General features: G+C 37.4%; 1 protein-coding gene across 1 annotated transcript in view; it reads right to left on the bottom strand.

Moving 5' to 3' along the window:
• LOC104624437 (protein-methionine sulfoxide oxidase MICAL3-like) overlaps positions 1-20434 on the bottom strand; it is a 107182-nt gene extending 86748 nt beyond the window's left edge. The window contains 15 exon segments of the mRNA XM_010291802.1: positions 1089-1262; positions 1985-2047; positions 2434-2546; positions 3484-3680; positions 4951-5098; positions 6236-6329; positions 6814-6940; positions 8215-8330; positions 8925-9182; positions 9856-9956; positions 10524-10679; positions 11246-11347; positions 12063-12179; positions 13671-13878; positions 20093-20434. Coding sequence (XP_010290104.1) covers positions 1089-1262; positions 1985-2047; positions 2434-2546; positions 3484-3680; positions 4951-5098; positions 6236-6329; positions 6814-6940; positions 8215-8330; positions 8925-9182; positions 9856-9956; positions 10524-10679; positions 11246-11347; positions 12063-12179; positions 13671-13878; positions 20093-20356 — 2238 coding nt within the window. The 5' untranslated portion in view covers positions 20357-20434.
• Between the last annotated feature and the right edge of the window lie 925 nt (positions 20435-21359).

Here is a 21359-nt window from a genome sequence, read left to right as displayed (position 1 = left end):
AAGTGGGTTGGGATCAAGGAGGAAAGATACAATAGTAAAGGAAACTCAAAGAAAGCCAAAAGGAATGGGATACAGAATAAGACAGACAAACATTTAAGAAAAAAAAAATTGGGTAGGGGAGAATTCATTTAGCAAGTAAAATATAAAAAGGGCAAAAACATCCAAAAATGGGAAACTACATATGTTTTTGGACCTTCCCATTGGAAGGACCTTCCCAACAATTTTCATTGTTACTTCAAATCAGCCTTATCATTCCAGCCAATATGTACTGGTTGGTAAAGAGTGGGATAAACATCACATTTTTGCAATTATGTTATACTAGTAACACTGGTGTGCAGTGTAGCATAGACATACTTGGCCTAGTTTTAAAGTAGCTAGGTCACGTCCTACTCACAATCTGGCCATGGCAGCACAGAGCTTGGCACAAGCTATGAAGACAGACGATGCAGCAGAGCAAGAACTCAGGCACTTAAACCATACTGAGCCTTATTCTGCTGACACTGCACTGCTAGCAGTAGCTTGAAGTGACTCAATCTAGCTTCAAAGACAACTACCGTGCAGTTGCAGTATTTCAGATATCACCCTGAATAATCAGCAATCATCAGGAAGGCTCTCTTGGAATGACACAAATATCCTGATTGCAAAGAAACTCCCAGGCATTTATCTGCTGCACTTAACACACACATAAAAAACATAATCACAGTTCACAAGAACAAACAGATATAACCTGCATGAAAAAGTTCAAATCAGAAATTCAATGATAGTTCTTAAACATTAAAAATGGGATGCTCCTGAAAAGTTTTTCAGCAACAACAGCAATTATAAAAGAAACCTAATTGCTGTTTTTGAAAAAGATTACATAACATAATATCGGCAATAACAGGGAAATAGACTTTCATTAGGAAGTTCTTCTCTATCTCACACTCCTAAATTTAAAATTTTTCTCTTTTGAGTAAGCTTCACTCTTCCCTAGGAGAGCCTTTGAAGTAGAGGAGCATCACTAGCATCCCATCTCAAGGAATGTATATTATTATTCATGATTTTCCTCCATAATTCCAAAATAAAGGGTTTTATTATCCATTTCCTACCTGTCTTCGTAAGTTTGAGGACTGCACTGGTGCGTTCTCCTCAAACTTGGCCAGTAGCTGGGTTGCCATGGACTTGACTTTGTTCTGATTCCCAATGGCAGCATCAATTCTCCTCTCTGTCAGGGCACTCACCAGTGTGGGCCTTTCTTCTCTGTAGCTTCGCGAGATGTCCTCCTAACAATCAGCAATATCAAAATTGATGCAAAACGAGATGCAACTCGATTACATTTTCCTCTCTACCTTTTTGCTGTGGTAGCTTTCTAACACTGTAGAAAACAAATCTATTAGTATGCACTTGAAAGCTCACATTTTAATTTCCTCTGGCATGTCATCAAAAGTTCTGTTAAACTTTACTTATCTTTGCAACCTTATTTGACACGCTTACCTACCAAAGAGACCATAGTTGAAACACTCCCATGAATCCACTGACACAAAGCACAGGCCTATCTTCAAACCTTCATTGACTACTCAAAGCACTGAATTTTAACTCACTTTGGCTATAAACATTTTAAATGAAAGTCCACCTCATGGGGCATACTAGAAATACATGCTTTTTGCACTAACCAAGGCTAACATTTAAATATGAATGAAAATTCTGACTAAACTGCATGACTTTACTAAATGAAAGTTTTATTCTTGGTGTCCTCATCGAATCAAAGTAAATTGCAGTAAAAACAGAGTATGAGGGAACTGCAACATTTCATTTGTTGTGTACTATTCTTTCATAAGCATCAGTAAAACATTTGCACTATAGCTGTAACAAAGTGTAGCCTCTGAAGAATAATTAATTTTTATCTTAAAAAAAGATCTTATATAAACCCTGTCTTGACATAGAAAATGAAAGGACTGAAGTGGGAATATGAAACACCTGACACCTTCCTCACTGTAATACTTACATCCTCAGATTGGCTGGTTTTTCTCCTCTTTCCTGCACCGTCCAGTTCCTTTTCTTTTTTGTCCTGAAAAAGGAAAAACAAGGGCCAAAAAACCAAAGATAAGGATTCTCATACCTTTCTGGCCTGAGACAAATGTCATCAGTGCACTTAAATAAGCTTTGCAACACAACTGATCAATTCTCAGGGCTCATTCTCTCATTGGGAACTGAGCAATCCATTACCACAAGGCTAGGATTATAAGGCTGAAATATACCACTAATTGAGAGTGCATATTACGGATGTAATTCTGCACTTATAAATGTCATGTATTGTCCCATGTCAAGGGCTGATGAACATGTGGTCCTCTGTAAATATGTAGCAGATACACATTTACACATACATTTTTACTTCCACCTACTTGGACAGCAGCCCACCAGACACAAGTGTTATCAAGACTGAGGTATGGTTACCTTTGGAGTGCGTTTCCGAGAGATGCTTTGTCCCAGTTTACTGAGAAAAGAGATGGGTGATTTGGTATTGGCAATTAGGGCAGCTTTTTCTTCTGCATTCAGGTCCAGACTATCTGTTAGCAAAAACAGGTAGGACAAGGGAATGCCAAGAAATTATTTCTGTGGTGCTATTATTAAGTTACACAACTGAAGGACTCCGATTTTTTTTTTTTTAACATAACGCGCTCTTTCTTAAATTCTCTGCACAAAATTATTGTAGTGTCCAGAATGAATACCTTTCTCAGCTACTCTGCTTTTTCATTTTGCCAAAATCAATTCTCCTTTTGGGGTTTATAACCACCCAGAATAAATACTGTGTTTGTTTACTCTATTTCCTTTCATATTTAAAGAGCATGATGATCATCAGTATTCTTAAGAAGAGTTCAGAGTTTTGGAAATAAAAATACACCGTGTATCAGGTATTAAAAGTCTATTAAACACTATTTTTTTGCCATACCAGAATGATAGACTTGAATTAAGATCATCAGTAATAAAGAAACAGCTATAACAACATTATTAATATTTAAAGGCAGGCCATATTGATTTGTGTTAGGCAATTACATCTTTCAGTTCTAATCAAAGATCTTTCATTCCTCATTGGCCTGAAGCTTCTCTCACTATTCACAGATGATAAATAAATATAAAACTTGGCCAGTGTTTTGAAATTACCTAATAAAGAACTACTAGCAAGGCATCTCACATTAGCCAACATGGATAAATCCTTAACAATAGAAAGAAAGCAGAAAAGTTACCTAGTGGTGATGAAGTGAGTTTAGAACTTTTGAGGATATTATTTTGAGAACATTATTTTGTATTAATGTATTTTTTTTTTCTCCTGATGCTGATAACATGGTCTTTATCAGCATCAATATGAAGTCAACTTTTGTAATGTAAAGTTACAGGACAATGACTAGTATGAGCTTGTGCAGAAGAAGCATGAAGATAACTGAAGGACACATATTCATCCTGAAGCTGTCTTTAAATCTGAGAGATCTGTCCCAAACTCCTTACCGCTAGAGGGGATGGTGTCTTTGAACATCTCATAGAACTGTGTGAGGTACATCACCATCGACAGTTTATCTGGCTCTCCAACAGATGCCATCTCCTTTCCAGTCATAATGGGAGATATTCCAAACTCTTTTTCAGCTATGTCAAAGGCCAACTGGTTATTCTTCTCCACATTGTGCTCATCCAAAGAATCAAAGTCTCTGCGAAGGGCAGAAAGAAAGCATGCACTGAATCAAGTAGAAACCAATCTTCTGAAAGAACTCGTGGATCCATCTCCTCTTTTTTTTTTTTTCTCTCTGAAATCTCTCAAATTCATTTGCCAGCAACCTTTTCGTGTTGCAGAGTTGAAGATACTTAATTATGGCAAACTTTTGCTCAAATATATTCTTTTTTCATTTTTTGCTTCTCCTCCAAACCCAAATTTTTCTTCTTAAAAACTTTATTATCCTCTGAAATACATCTTCACTTCCTTCTTTGCTGGAAAACTGTACTGTCTTCCCCTACATAAAATCTTGTGTGTGCTTGGAACTAAATTAAGACTTCACTTTTATCCCCTTTTTTCTTGACTGATCAATATTTTAGTTCTGCTGGCTTTTTCCAAAGCTTGTAGAACTATATAAAAACTACATAAAAATCTAAGGCTTGTAGAGAGTTATATAAACAATTTTAAAAGCTATTTGAACTCTCCACAACCTATACAGCTGTTAAACAGAGTAGCTCAGGTTTACTCAAGTACACCAACAGATATGTAATTCAGTGCACATGGAATGGAATAACCAAGTAATTTTTCAGCATGCTTTACATTGGATTGTCTTTATATACAGATCTAGCATTTATTTTTTCTAATGTCCCTTTGGGAAGTTGAAGCCATTTCATATTTCAGTTGAAGTACCAGAGTCTTTGCTCCTGTCACTTCTTCCAGACAGTGTTTTCCCATTCTAGAATCTGGGCATTGTTTTACCCAATGCATCATGTAAGAGGACGCCTCGTTCATTCACCCAATCAGCACATTAGTGCATAACAGTAGCAACACCTCTATTTAGATTGTGGGTCACTGCTTCTAAAAAGAGCAGCCTATAAGTCTTTAAAAAGAGTTACTGTTAAACAAGAGATTTATAAATTTCATGAGAAATTTAACTGAAGATATGAACTATTCCCGACTAACTTCCCAGAGAAAAGAGCTGCCAGTCAATAATGCTTTCCAGTCAGTACCAATTTGAAGCTTAATTCTGTCAAATCATCCAGAAGGGAAAATTGACAACACATTTATCTTCATATTCATCAAGCTATTATGACATTCCATTCTGCTGGTGAATAACCAGATGTTAACTTCTATCAAGTTTAATTGAATTCCTTTCAATCCATTTCTCCATCAGCCAGCAAATGCATTGCCTCAGTCTCCATACTATTAGTTCCAAATATCACTAACATTCTGCTCTCCCCAGTTACTCAAAACAGCCAGTTACTTACATTAAGTCTGGACGGTATCTGTGAATAATGGCACACAAAGCTAAGCCACTTTTCCATGACATCGTGAGATCTGTCACATTTACACCAGCATATCCATCGGTCTGCCTCTGGCACCAACTGAGCAATTTACTAGAGCGAGCTACAGACTCTGTAAGAAATCACACTGTTAAGTAGAAATGTACAACTCCTCTTCTGTGAATGCTAAAACCAACATAAAAACCATGAATCAACAAATAAAACTTTTGTGTAAACAACGAACTCCTACAATGAGCTATACAGGACAGATTTTTTTTTTTAAAGACTATCTCATCTATTTTAGATCCAAGAAAGGATTTTTAATTTGCTAAAAATTAATTATCTTAGCTATAACTTGCCAGGCTTTTCACCCTAGCCCTTGTAAAAGAGCCCCAGAAATTATAAAACAGTCACAAAGGCTTGTTTTAAACATGATCAAAAGGATATACAGTAGAACAAATGCTCTCTAAAGCCCAGATACACTATTTCTAATGGAAGAACTACAAACGTACTTCTGCAACTTTTTCTTTTCTCTTGAAAGCTTTCCTTTAAAAGCACTGACCTCTTTTGACCTTGCCTTACTGCAAGATCTGACAAGATTGCAGCCTAAAGGGACATGGATACAGGCCAAAGAACAAATCTAAAGACTACACAGCTATTCAGCAGTGAAAGGAAGGCTTAGCAGCAAAGTGCCATTCTGAGAGTCCCCAAACACTATCTGGACATCCAAAGGCAAGGTGTGCAAAAGGAAAAGTTCAACATAATCCCCAGGGTACAGGACAAGTAGACAGATATTGAAATTCTTATCACAAAGGCATCTAACTTTCATAATAATGCAAGCAAAATGAGACTTCATTTAGTTTAGCTAAGAGATGAGATTAAGTAAAAGAAAGCATGAATATGAAAGACTGCAAAAGAAATACCTTCTGCGATGTTTGTAAGAATTCTGGGTTTACTGTTAGAGTGAGTTCAGGCTAGGCTTCTGCACTTTAAGTAAGGATATTGTTATAGGATAAAGGAGGTGGAAAAAAATGCTTGCATAAGCAAATATGCTTAGAAATATAACAGCATTGTAAAGCAAGGGAAATTAGGCAAACAAAAATATATTTACATGCTAACTTGAAAAATTGGAAAATCAGACTATTGATGAAACAATTACTGGATACTTTTTCTAAACCAAAAGAGACTGGTTAAGTAATACTTTAGAGCCTTGCTGCTCTGTGATCCAGCTCCAGAATACCAAACGAAATGGAGCAGTAGCCAGGCCTACCATTCCGAGTCAGCTTTGGTGTCCTGGAGTTCACAAAGTTTTCTATTTCCAGGTGAATGTCTTTCAAGTCTCCTGTATTATACAAGTGGCGTACCTAAAATGACACAAAAAAATTGAAAGTGACCAACATGCCATGCACCCAAGATCCATACAGAAAGGTCAGGACAAGGAGGAGTCATCCCAAGGCACAAAAAGGAAGACAAGTACACTTATGTAGCAGAAATCTCTAGCCCAAGAACCCAGGAACAACAAAGAACAGCTAGTCAGTGCTGAACAATCTAGCTGACTGGTGCTGCTCAGTGGATACCAAACTGCAGTGACAGACTGCTATACTAGATTATTACAAAGAAAATGTGTAACACACACGTAAATATTTCATTTGTCATTACAGCAAGGTTAAAACTATCAAAATGAAACATTCCTAAACAGGAATTTGTTGCAGTACAGAGGTCCACTCTTGACTGAGATACCTGCTTTGCACTATACTGCCACGTCAGGTCCCAAAACATTAGCTTAGCTTCACCTAAGGAAAGACAATGAAGACTGCAAGCATTCAGAAGCACCGTTTGTCCAGTTACCTGCTGTGGCCGCAAGAAGTTGACGTTGATATTGGGATACCGGGTGGCGGGATCAATGCTGTAATGGCTGAAGTTTTTACTCACATTCTCAGGGGTGGTCTGAGGCAGTAGCCTATAAATGCTTTCCCTTGGGAAAATAAAATTTAAAAAAAGGTTTTGTGGTTTGGTTGGTTTGTTTTAGGTTTTGTGGGTTGTTTCGTGGTTTGTTGTTTTTTTGTTTTTTTTTTTTTTTTTTTTTTAAAGATGCATCACTACTAATATTGCTAAGTCAATACTGGAGACAAACATTCACATCAGAAATCTAACCACTTCAGACATTGAATAGCTAAGTTTCAGTACAAGTGTATTTAAATCTGCAGTTTAATACAATTCCAGAAATCAAAAGCGGGGAAGAAAACAATACATTAAGCATAGCTGAACGGCCTCCCCAGTACAAGAAAGACACTAAGACACTGGAGCAACTCAGGAAAAGGGCGACCAAGGGGACTGGACCACTTGTCCTGTGAGGAGAGGCCAAGGGAACTTGGTACGTTCAGCATGCAGAAGAGAAGGCTCAGAGAAGATCTTACTGCTGTCTGCAAATGTCTAACAGAAAGGTGATGGGAGTCTGGGTCCAACTGCAATATTATCTTCACCATTTTTTTAAATTCAAACAAATGGAACTTTAAGTACCCATTATGCCATTTATACAATTTTTTAAATGATACTACAGTTCCCGATGGTAAGAAGCTACTGTTGCTTAAGTTTAAAATAGGTTCTATTAGACCTTGCTTTTACTTACTCCATCTTTTAATTACCCAAGTTGGGATCTCTAAGATATCACCTTGAGTCACTAAAACAACACTCAACCAAAGACGATAAAAACATCAAGAACTCAATACTCCACGAAGAAACACACAAAGTTGTTTGGCTTATAGGAAACAAAGTGATCAATGTAGGAGAACATGAAAAAAAAGCACATCTTAACTTCCTTGGAAAAAAATCATAAAATATATTTACAAGATAATAGGACATGGCAAGAATTTTTGTCTCTGGTACTTTAACGGCACCAATGTTTTCATCCGCTTTGCTATTGCAAGGCTGAGGACAGCAAGCCAGACTCATTTACTCCATGTAATATCAGTAAGCACCAAAAAAAGACTCTCTGTCTAAACTGCTTTTAAAACTAGGACCAAGAACAGCTGCAACACTTCTTATTCCTCTATAAATATACTTCACTTTATCAGGTCCTTAGGAAATTTTTTCTCCAATTGAATTATACCCACAAGCATCCTCTAAAAACAGTGAGAATTCGTATCTCCTGTTCTGTCTATATATAGTTGTACTAGAAGAAACTGGAATGAATCATGAGAGGTTTGAGGATAAGATTAGAACTGAAAGTGTATTCATTTTCTCTATTACCTCTCTGCAAGAACTTCCAAAGGACTAGCTCCAAGTGACCAACTTCGTACCATCCAAGCAGAGTCCATTGCAGCCAAAAATCCTCTGGCTATTCCAGTTCCCATTGGCCAAAATGGCTAATATTATAGTTTTCAAAAAAAAGCAGAAAAAGGAAAAGCATTAGTTAGCGAAAATTTGAAAGAAATATCAAGAATAATTCAGATGGTAATCTGATTGGAAATTACAGCTCAGTAATTAGTTTAAAGCTCCACTCCCACTGGGCTAGAGGAAGCCAGATGTACGGTGAATTGCCCATGAGATCCCCCAAAGCCAATGTTCCTCTGTTTCCAACAACAATTCATAGCCTGGAGTGCCTTAACAGCTCCTCTTCAAGATTGCACTTTTTAATCAACTACAAAATGCTAATTATTAACAGGCCTACAGTAGGTTCTGTAGAGTCTAACTGTCCCAATAAGAAGCAGATGGAACAGATATAACTTCAGAAAAAAATCTCTGCACACATTTTCTTAAGCAAGATCATTGCCATTCTAAATATTCTGTTTTCGCAACATTCCAACCCTTCCTTCGAACATCCCACTTTATTATATAATAAACAGCAGCTTTCCTTACAGTAACTATCCTATAGCCAGTGCATATTTCAGTGATGGGTGCAATGGCTTGTGCTTATGCTTCAATTAACTGCTTACACATGATAAGTTTAAAACACAAACCTCTAAGAGACTGTCCCCAACCAGTGCCACAAGTAACTGGTGGCCATTCTGCTCTCGCACCAGGGCTGCATTCTCTGATGCATACATGCACGTGAAGTCAAACATGGCCACATCTGGCTGACCATAGTGATTGATGGCAAAGTCCAGCGATGGCAGCTGCTGATTAGTAGAGAAATCAGCGGCTTCTCTGGCATAGTTTAGCAGAGCCTCCTGGTCCACATTCTCCCGTGAGAGTAACAACTCTGTGTCAGCATAATCCTGCCAAAAAGAGACAACTAAAAGTGAAATAACGAAATACACAAGTTTATTCTAAGACTAGTCCATACAATAGTTGGCATTAATACAACTACAAATCCACTGATACAGGTTTGCCCTCTGATTTCTTTCATTCCTATCTGTGTTTATGCTTCCAAGACAAAAATTGTACATCTTTTATTGCAAACAGTAATCAGTCCTACTAGCATTTCTGACTGTGAAAGGGCTAAGAAATTTATGAGCATTTATCTTCTCACACTTCAGACAAAAAGGGACAAGACCCCAGTCCTTATTTATTCATTTGTGGCCAAACTACTTTTAAATCATCTTCTGTCAGAATTATATATATTTCCAATACTTTTTTCACTCCCTGCTGTTTCATTCACATAAAATGAGGGAAGATCAACTAAGCTATCAAAGGTTCTTTAAGCATATTTTATCTTAACATGAGAGAAACACCCAAATCTACAAAGGAACACAAATTTGAAGAGGATAGATCTTGTAACACACTCAAAATACTCTGGAAGGGCATTAACTGCATATATTTGTGGTCTAAAATACACCTGTATAAAGGCATTACATGGTGAAAGAAGAGAGTGTTTCCCTTTCAGCATACTGAAAGCAAATTGTAGCAAAATCTTATTTTATAGAGAGTATAGGGAAAGTTAATACCCACATGCCGTATAACTCCTTTTTCCAGCAAGCTCTGTTTTTTGGCAGTCATGACAAAGTAGTGTGTATCATCTTTGTAGTAGACAATGTTCTCCAAGTCAATACCTTGTGACAGAACAAAAGATATGGTAGTGAAGGAACAAGTTACACATTATGTGTAACAAGAGCTCTATCAGAAGAAAGTAAATTGAAAGTACATAGTTAGAAAGCCTTAGAGAGAAAATTCCAAGCAGCTTTCTCCCATGCTTTTGATGACTTTAAAATATGAATCTTCAACAAAACCACAAATAGCGCATTTCATCTGCATATAGCTACCTCTTTTAAAAAATATTTTTATCATCACTCTAAGCATTCAGATGTATTGTGCAGGAAATTCAATTCAGGATTCAGACTTTCCCATTTTAGGGCTCAGATTTCCAGAAAAGCTTCAGGGAGATAAGTTCTCCACTTCTGAACAAAAATGACACACACCTGTATGATACACATCCGCTTTGTACAGCTGTATAGAACAGCTGTAAAAATTGGGAAGTCAGATTTCAAAGAGAGACGGCAATGACTGACTTCCTTGTGCACAAGATACTCATTTATTGATTAAACATGACACCTGAGTTACAAAGTTGTAATAATAAAGATAAATAGTTTTTACTGGAAATCTGGCAATTGCTAGCAAACCTGTGGCTTCTCGTAGATCCTGGAAGAACTTCTGGTTGAATATGAAGGCCACACCGCTGATCTCTTCTACTTTGGCTTCAGCTGTGGTGTTGCGATTGATGAAGTTTGCGGTGATGGCAATTGCTAGTTTACCACGGAACTCTTTTCGGCGAAACCCTATGGGAAGGATAAAATAGTAACAATGAAAAACAGAGCATACCTTCAGAGAAGGTTCAGCATGCCACAGACAGGTGTCCTCACGAAACAAAAAAAGAATGGATCTGATGAATTACAAGCTCCTCCACAGAGAAAGCAACAATTGCTACATCAGAAAAATAGAAGCTCTTATTTAGGGAAAAAGCTCTCCTCTCTCTCTTACTTCTTTTCCAAAAATCACAACTTACATCAAAAATATTATGATAGAATTCTCTACCACACCGAATAATATTCAATACTTCGATTCCTACTCCCAAAAGTAAAAGCTCCAACATTACTCAAGTAAAGAAAAAATGTAGAAAAAAGTATCCAGGTCAAAACACCTAATTCCATTGCTAGTGGATAGGAAGAGGAAAAAGATGACCCACATGTCTTTGATACAAATGGATTTTTACATGGACTTTTAATCTCCCCTTTCACTAGTCAAATGTCTTTCCAGGTTTTGATTGGGAAATTAAAGGTCATTTTTGTTCTAACTAATTTAAGAATAAGTCCTATCTGAAAGTAAATTATGGACACACCATTACCTTCTAAAGTGTTCCTCCTGCCATCCCCTCCAATGATTACTTCAAACTCATACTCAGACACTGGATGGGTTTTTGGGTGTACCAATGCACGCCAACCTATTCCTGTTGATAAACTCCAAGTTAATGGCAATATAAACAGTGCTGATATTAGAACATATACATAAAACCACTTCTTACTATCCATAATCCCTTCCTCACACCATCAGTAAAGATGCACTGCAGGACAGCTACATCATTGACAGGGCTCTTGCTGACTTGCACAGCCACTCTATGAATCAGAGGCAGAGACAGCTCTGGTAAACCCCACCCCTGACTATGACCTTTATGCATCACTACAACCTTTATAGCTTCTCTACTACCTATTCAATCAATAGGATGCCAAAAAAGGAGTAAGCCACCATGTCCCATGGTGATCAAAGAACAGGTTTCACCAAGATACAAAAAGCATAACCCGGACCATTCACTGATACAAGTATCTTCAGTGAAAGCAAAAGGGAAAGGAAAGGAGCTGTCTTAAAAAGATATCTTCTAAGTGTAGTAGGCTTACAATATTTTAGGAGCAATTACGAACTACTGTGTCATGGTCTACTTCTGTGTAGTACTTCAGGTGATTTTGTTTTATATAGTAACTAATTTGGATTTGTCACTAGAAAGAGTAAATCCTACCAAAAATTCAAGCAAAGGTGTATTAATAACTGCTGTCATTAATGAAGCATAGGGAAAGGACTTAAGAGTCATAAGCAGGGTTAAGGAGCAGGAGTCTCTGTATCCTACCATAACTTCCCCTTTGTCTACTACCCGTTCCAATGCTACTTGCTTTCATTCTCCTGATCCTCCGGAGGGTAAACAAGCCCCTGAAATTCCACATTGACATGGATCTCTATTCCCAAGATCAAGGCAACCTTCAAAAGGATAAGCTGGAGCTGACGGATACCTGCAAAAAAAGCAGATGATAAATAAATAAAAGAAAAAGAGAAGAGCACAAGTGCCCAAGCACCTGTTTGAACATTACTGATTTAAAGTCCAGCTGCTACCACCTTCTTCCCACTGTGTTCCCAGTACTTCATCCAGGCAGCACTGGTGTGTAATATCATGACATGCCAAGAAACTTCTATATAGCTGAAACCCCAGGTATATAGAATAAATAGTAAATAATTTTCAAAGAATAAAAAGTAACTAATTTTTTTATGTTTCAGCCCAAATCAGCAACAGGGGGAACAACCAGAATATGCACTGCAGGAGAGGGAGGGAAAAGCAGGACTGCACTTTTGTCACGGATGGCAACTAGCCATTTGATCAGCCTAGCTGTAATACTGAACTGCACCTTCATCCTCACACCGTCAGGTTAGTGAAAGCACAGTAAGTTCTTTACCACCTCTTTCTTCTTCATTTAATGTAGGTAAAGGGTATGAAAATGACAGTGTGCAAGTCCTATGAATATGAAGGAAGACACCTTACTGTCATGTTCCAGATACTGAAATGAAAAAATACTCCACCTAAACACTAAACTTCAGCTGTGCTGAGATAAAAAAGAAAACAACATGCATAAAGTACTGGAAGAATAAAACTGACAAGAAATTGGAAGGAAAAAAAGCAATCTGCAAGATTGACATTCCAAAGATCTTGCAGTTTTACTATTCATTGCCAAAAAAATCCCACAAACCAATGAACCTAACAAACAAAAACACAAAGAGTTTTTGCTTTTGACAAGAAGCCAAATTCTAGCTACTAAGTTTGTGCTACTTAGTAGGGGGGTGGGAGGGAAGAGAACAACAGAAAAATTTTAATTCCTGCTCCACCAAAGCATTCAGCTTTCAATGGAGACTGATTTCTCAGAATTTGAGAATCATCAAAACTATTCTCAATTCTAATATGTAAATATCTGTTTAATCAAAACTTATTCATAGACTGACAGCGTTCTTGAAAATACCTTCATCACTTTTCAAAAAATTAACGAAGCCAAAATTGTTCCTCTTTTTTCCGGATCAAAATTCACAATAATGTTCAAAAGCATTCAGTAATTTTTCTTTTTTACAAGTTGCTTACAATGCTCAAGAGAAACATAATAATGTGGCAGCTGCAGGAATATAACAGCAAAAATATGAAAATTATCCATTTAAGGAAAAAAAAGGTTTGAACCTTAAATGTACTTTTCAGTTTAGGAAAAATATATACCTTGGAAAATAATAGGTGTAAAAGAAGACAGATACATACTGCACGGGTGATAATCTCATGGCACAATGTATTTCTTTCACAAGAAGGTCTAGCCCGAAATGCACTATGCAAAGGTAATGCTGAATCGTACCGTAAGGACTTGAGAAGAGTGATGGTGCAGACTGAATTTTAATGAGTCACCCCCATGCCCTCACCCACCTTTCCCCTATGAAGAACATGTGCTGCTGTGTCTAGCAGTGGCTGTACTTACTGATATGGTCTATGGATCCTGCACAGAATTTGCCGTAAAACTTTTTGGCGCCAAGACCCCTCAAGTCATGTATGGTGAATGGCCACAAATGCAGCACATTATTGCGAGAAAAGGCATCCCTCTTTTCTATGACCACCACCTTGGCTCCTAGAAATGACAGGTCGATGGCTGTACGAAGGCCACAGGGTCCAGCCCCAATTATCAGACACTGCAAAACAACCAGCACAGAGTAACTATACAGCCACAGGAGGAAGAAGATTTAAACCACGCTTACAAGCATCCCACAGCTTTTAGGAGTAAGTGCTCTTTGTCTGCAACATAAGCTGAAATTTCACATCAGTGTTTCTATTGTTATCTGCCATATTCTGCCACTGATCCATTCAAGCAGTTACTGCAACTTGAAAACAAAGCATATCACAGAGCAGTGAAAAGTCTGGAGAAGCAGGCAAGTAATGTGGCTCTTTTAAACCCTGGTTTTAAGAAGAGATGCCAAGGCGTATACTCTCCAAGCTATGTAAGCACCTGGAAAACATCAATATTTCTGAAGGTTTCTCTCCCTCATTGCATCCATGTGCTTTTCATCTTAAAAAGAAAGGTGATACAGTGTTTTCCTCTCATCTTCCAAAGGCTGAGCTGGCCTTTGAGAAGATCTTCAGTAGCACCAAAAATTCCTCATCATCACTGAGTAGCATAGCAATGGCTAAGGCAGATAAATACCAGAGATGCTACTGTGGAACATCGTCAGTACAGACAGTAGTCAAGTTAGAGCACTCCAACTTATGCTTATGCTGGTGCTTCTACTATTGAAGCAAAGGGAACTTTAGTAAAGTAAATACAATGTAAATATGAACTCTGTGTGACTACACTTTTATCAAAATGTGTTTTCTCCAACCTAACCTTTGCCATATCAAAGGTCTTTCATCTTCTCATATCTTTTTTCATTCTACTCACAAACAGTATTGAGAATGCGAAATACTTGCATATCTAATGTTGGAAGCACTTTCAGAGAAACAAAAGCTACAGCAAGATCATTTCTTTTAAGATTAAAAAAACAAAATAATCAGTAGACACTTCTTACCCACAGAAACTGAGGTCCACAAAGAAAGCTGGCATGGTTATGCGCATTCACAGAAATATAGTACACAGCCCATGCTGTCATATCATTTTTGTACTTTGGTTTCTATTGAGTATGAACCAGACCCACAGAATAAAGACGTTGCTACAGTGGTGACTGCTGCTGCCACATGAGTATTTTCCAGATCTTACATACCCTTACGGCTGAACAACAAAACTCTTTGGGAAACTCCTAAGTATGCTAAAACTTAACCAGAACCCAACCTCCTGATAAACAGCCTATCCCAAAGCAAAGCTCTTTGTTCGACAGTCATTCCTATATGCAAATTTTTACAGGTCACCACATTTTCACTAGTTATTCACTGGGGCATAAATTCTGCAAATTATGTGAAACTGCAAATATAAAGCCTGAATGATGAATAGAACAGTACAAGTTACAGCAGTGACAACATAACAACTGACTGCAAATTCAAAGTAAGACTACCGTATAAAATAAGTCACGTAAGACTACCGTGTAAAATAAGTCACGTAAATCTGAGGGCAGAGATCCAAGTCTAGAGGAAAGGAAAGGGAAGAATAACAGCACTGCTTCTTTAGTAGCTTCAGGAACCTGAAGGCATATGGGAGAAAAGGTAACCCTGAGCTATTAAATTCCAAAATTCCACTGAGCTATTAAATTCCAAAATAGACTTGTATATTGAACCGGTATCCAACTTGTCATTTGTTAAAAGGGATAATCAATTAGGAACCAATACATCCTTCCAATACTCTATTGCTTTCTTTGTGGGTAAGCATAACTCTCAAACACCACTTTGTGTTTGAAGAGACTGGATTCAATAAGCAACAAAACTACATTGAGTTGGGTGACTTTTTCCTTGATAACTTTACCCATATAAAATAGTTATGATGGAGTACACAACAGCAAAGGAATTGTACTAAAATCAGGCTATTCAAAATCAGGTCTATGTAACCAAATTATACATTAATTGCCTGTAATTTTGTCATAGAAATGTAAAAACATTTTCTTCTCTACAACCTTCCTCACTGCCCCCAAACAAGGATGTGGTTAACAACATCTAGGTTATGTTTAAGACTCTAGATGTTCTGGATGTAAAATATATGATACTCAGTAAAGTAATTCACAGCCAAAGTTGCCATTTTTTTTAAACCATCACAAAAATATTAAATTATGTTGCTATAAAACAACAGTGTGCTATGTTATAGTTTTATAGTGCTATAAAACAACAAAAAAAGTGAGTTTTAAGCACAATTAAAAACAGAAGAAAAGATTCTGCTCCCTTTTACACCTCTAACGCTTCTTCCAGTTTCAGATCTCTCGTCGAAACCTACCTTCTGATACTCTCAGAGGCAGCAGTAACCACATGAGATACCAAGTACAGTCAAGTATATAAAGGCAGCTACTGCTGTTCCTTGTCCCCTTTCCCCTCCATGACTACAAGCAACTGCTGTAACTCCATGCACTAAAGCTGGCTCACCCCTCAGAAACACTTCTTGTTCAAGATCTTTCAGACAGATTATGTTTTCAGTACCAACACCATGGTAATGGAACATTAAATGCAAACTGAAATCCTGTATTCTTTGTATAATCAATGAAGAAGAGCACCATTTGTAACTATTTACATCTGAACAACCCATCACGTCCAAGTCTTGCTTTCATGAACACTGATTATCTGAATTCTGGTTAAGGAATCTGGACACTGGCCATGTAATGCACTAACTGCCTAACTACTGCCCAACTCCAGTCACGGCACTTCACCCCTGACCAATTTTTAACTGGGTGAGTAAGAGCTACACTACAGCAGATGAGAACTTCAAAACCAGTATATGTTCAAGTGTATAGAAGCTGAACGTACTGAAGAAATTACTGACTTCTGTTCTAACAACATGGCTAAAATCCTAATCTTTATTTTAAATTCTATCATCTCCACGTGCACACCTAAAATTTATGTATTTTTTTAATCAGTGGTTTGCAAGCTACCTTAAACATTGGGAATATAAAACTAAGTGACACAGGAAATATCAAATCAGATATGATTCAGTTCTCAAAAGACCTCTACTTCTAATAGGTATGATTATCTCTTCGGAATTACATATAAACATTTAATGGCAGATACCATTTGGACATGAAACAAGTAATTAACATAAACATATATGAAAAATATAAAAAGAATACATATATTTGTCATTTCTTTACATTAAAAATTTGAACAAACTTTATGTGTAAAGCCATACAACAATCATTTATTGTCACATGTATATCCTTTAAGACATACTAACAAAAAAACATTAACTAAATTTCACTTTCTCTCAGCTATTAATTTCACTATTCAAAATGGTGTGAATCCCAAATCCACAGTCCCATATGTTCCTGGGTTGGGGCAGAGGGGGTGCCACCTTTAATTTATTCACCATCCACCCTTTTTATTTGTGTTTCTATAGAGCATCTCACCAATGGCTTCTTAGAAACACTGGCAAATTACTCTCTGGCTTGCCTCTGCTCACATTCCTCTTTTCCTTTACTCTCTTCTCCTTGTCACACACACGGGAGAACAGCTATGGAATAAGGCCCCCTTTCCTTTAGTAGAGACCAGTTTAGTGTGATCACTGATGTGCTCATTGCAATCATTCCCCTTCCCACCCCTCTGGTCCTTCACACCAACACCAGCAAGTTCTGAGGTTTCTCTCTCATCATTAAATGAGAGTCATGCATGACCCCGTGAGTCTCTCTGTTTATCTCAGCACTATCTCATCTCCAAGATCAACGCATGCTTGATCCCATTTCTCCAATTCCATCCGACACTCTAGCTTGGCTTTGGTGCACAAAATAGGCTAAGCTTTTGGACTATAAAAAAAAATCTCTAGCAAACTCTTTAGTCAAGCATCACTCCCAGTATGCTTTACCCTTTTTTACCCACTTTTCAACTGCACTTGAAGAGATGTTTTATAGACAGTTGGCTACATGTATTTCTTGAAAGTGTGTCCCTTTCTGATTTCTTTTAAGACTCAGTAGTCCTCTGTGTCTCCAGCTATTCTTTCAGAGTACTATCTGAAGGTCTTCTCTCATTTCTCCCACTCCTCTCAATGCCAACTTCCCACAGGGCTTCACTTGTCAACTCTTTATCACCTTCCTCTGCAATTTGCCTTTGCATCACCTCACTCACAGGCACTGGTTCAATCAGCTTGTCAGTGTTACAGATTCACAGAACATTTCCAACTCAGAGTTAACTACTTTTTGTCCAAACTAAAATCTCCACCTTTCTGACATGTCCTCATGGCTACCTAGTTGTCAGTTCAAGCCCAACACGATAAAATGGAGCTCTAACGTCCTTCTAAACTCACCTCACCACTTCCCTTCTAGAGAAGTGTCACAAAGAATTTTCCAAATGTCTTTCATAGCTGGATGTCAACCTCCACTCACATCTATTTTTTTGTACATCCTCATAATTAAGCACAATCAAAGTCATACACTTACTCTTCCATTAAATCTCTTCTTTCATGTCGCATCTCTATTATGGATGCAACCTTTTATTCATTGTTAATAAATACAGTCTTGCCCACTAAGATATATTCAGAGCCCAGATGGAAAATCACTTTGTTAGTCTGTTACTTCAAATAAGTTAATCTCTACATTCTTTCACAGCTTGCTCAATCCCTTTCTCATCAAAACATAAGCCACCTGTCTTAATTTCACAGTCTTCGCCCTATTTCAGTTCCACCCATCATGTTTCATTTAAAATAAGACTAATTCCTGAATCCAGTGAATGCAAAGCGCAATCGAATTTTCAGAAAAACAGTTTTTAATTCTCCCCCATGATGTCCATAGTGCTTGGAAGCTTTATTCCTAAATATACAGAAAAATCACTACATTTATCTTCCTCTAAGTCCCTTCTTTCTTATGTGTCCTGAAAAATATAAACGTTAACAGTGGCTGGACCTTTGGTGTGTTGAAGCTAGTGTCCACCATAATGACCAACACTGACCAATTGTTCTATCGTTTTCCAAGTTAATCTATATGCACTTGCTATCTACAATCTGATGTACCAATTGTAAACTTTTTGAGGAAAGCATTATCTTTTCAAGACCTAGGACAAGTAGACCTTGGTCCATTAGTAATTTTTCCAAGTGTTATTGTAATTAACTATAAATGCCACCATCCATATGAAAATGGCCATTGGAAAGTGAAACAGAGTAAGAAAATCAAGAAACTAACATAACTTTCTAATATCTAGCTGGGAATTAAACTTCAGTCCACAGATCTGAAATGACTGACTTATCCTAAACAGGATATATTTCCCCTCAGTTCTCTACTGAGGAATTAGTCATTAATTCCTCCTATTAAGATATTTCCTTCTCTCAAAAGGTGAATATTCAAGAAGCAGCAGCATCTATTGTCTCAGTAAAGGAGGACAGAATCCAGTTCTAATTTTATCATATTCCACACTATCTTCCTTTTTTTAAAATCAGTGTACAATTATTTGCAAAAATAACCTATTCCTTTCACGTTTTGATGAATGATATAGAGAACTGCTTTCAGTATCAACAAAACAAATTAATGAACTCATATTCTACAGTCCAATAAGGGTGCAGCACAAACACCAGCTCACAATAATTCAGGTAAAAATAAATTGTTGTGTGTCTGTAAAAGCAGGAATTCCTGCAATAAATACCACACATACCAACCTTTTGAAAGGAAATGGTATGGGTTTCCACAGCATTATTTTTTTTTTCCCGCTGAACCTGGAATACAAGTGATTACTTTCTAAATACTGGTAAATAGAATACTTTGTCAAATTTGCAAGAAAGTTCTGTTTTTAAGAGAGACTCATCAGAATTTTCAAAATAAAACTGGAAATTTCCAAACATATATATTTTTTATCTAGACTCCAACAGCAAATTTCATATCCCTGTTACTGTCTAGTAAAAAATGTAAAAACCAAAAAAGCCTACCAAGATTAAAGGTTTACCAATTAAGATTTTTTGACCCATTTATAGTATTGATGCCACAAAACCATAAAACATAGAAACTTTCAGGCTGCTTCTCCTGAATTAATTACAAATATCCTGGTCATTCACGGGAATTTCCATTTAGCTTCCTCTATTCAGATGAGCAGTCAAATTTGGTAATAGCAAATATACTTTTTGATTGAGAGTCAAATGTTAACAAACTGTGACTATATTATAAATAATATGAGTGAGAACATCCCTAAGTCTTCCCTGGGATTATACTGACAAAGGCAAACATCTTTCTACATTGAGACATTTTTATTGTGTATTCCAGAAACAAACCGGGTAACAGTTGTCTTGATCACCGTGAATAAATCTCTCACCTTCGTGTTGGCGCATGCTTTCCCCTTCTTATAGTCCTTATGGCTGCCTCTTTTATCCAATTTTGCCCACAAGGCTTTGGCTTTCCAGTAATTTAGCTTGGATTTGAGTTTGTGATAGAAAGATCGATAGTCCTTGGGCTTTAGTTCTAGGTAGTCACAGAGCTCTTGGAAAGCCTTAAGAGTCCCCTTGCAGGTTGAAGCCTGGACAAATCTGTCAAAGAGAACATGAGCCTGGTTCACCTTCTCATTCTTACTTTCCTCCATGCTTCACACTTCGCAGCTGCCCTGGGGGGCAGCTGTTCTCTTCTGGTCTGCCAGATTTCCCAATGTTGTTCTGCTGAGCCGCTTTCACCTCTGGCTTATAAGCATTATTAACCTATAAAACAAAAAGAAGAAAATGTAACTGAGCTTGCTCTTTTCCATTTTTTCCAAAATTTTGTCTAAACCTCTTGAACTGAGAGCCCGGATTCTCAGTAACTAATAAAGCATCAGTCTTAAATAAGTCAACTGATCAGTACCCCAAGGAGTCCTGCCCAAGTTGACTGAAGCAGATCCTTCCAAAGCTCACTGAGCCTTGCTGCAGACAGTGGGACACCTCACGTCTGTTAAATCACAAATTTTTTTACCTGAACCAGCCCCTAGGAAAGTTTTACCAAAACTCATTTCACATGAATGGCAGAGAAGTTACAAGTACACTGGCAGGAGTTATGTGATGTTTGGAAGTGAACAGAGGTTTTGAAACAAAAGATAGACTTAATGTATCAAGTCACTGTGATAACCAGATCTCTATGGTAACACCACAGCAATGGTTATGTCCTGGTCTTAAAAACACTACTGCCACAAAGTACTTCAGAAGTTTAAAATAAGTTTTGGTTTCTTCATTCTAAAAGGACATGTGTCTTTGCTCATGATAAATAGAGATGATGAAAGAGGATGGCATAGCACAAGCTGGTATCTCTGTCAGAGTCCTTGCAAACACTGTTTTTGTACAGTGACGTAACAAACCCAGTGATATCTACTGCAATCCTAGAAAGAAGTTAAACCTGCTAATAGCAATCAAATGCTTAAGAAAAGATGTCAAGACTAAAAAAAAAGGCCTGTCTGCGCTTCATCAAGCGGTATAAACTTTTGCCTGACCTAGAGTCTATGCATATATTCCTGTTGGTAATTAAGCAGGAGGTCTGCTACTCTTAGTTGCTTTTCTGGGATCCCTCAGAAGCAGCCTGTAGAACTACAGAATTAATTGTTTGGATCACAAATAGCAGAT

The sequence above is a fragment of the Phaethon lepturus genome, unplaced genomic scaffold (assembly GCF_000687285.1).
Source record: "Phaethon lepturus isolate BGI_N335 unplaced genomic scaffold, ASM68728v1 scaffold18817, whole genome shotgun sequence".
Taxonomy (NCBI): domain Eukaryota; kingdom Metazoa; phylum Chordata; class Aves; order Phaethontiformes; family Phaethontidae; genus Phaethon; species Phaethon lepturus.
Note: the sequence above shows the minus strand (reverse complement) of the source record. Positions and strands in the feature narration are given on the sequence as shown.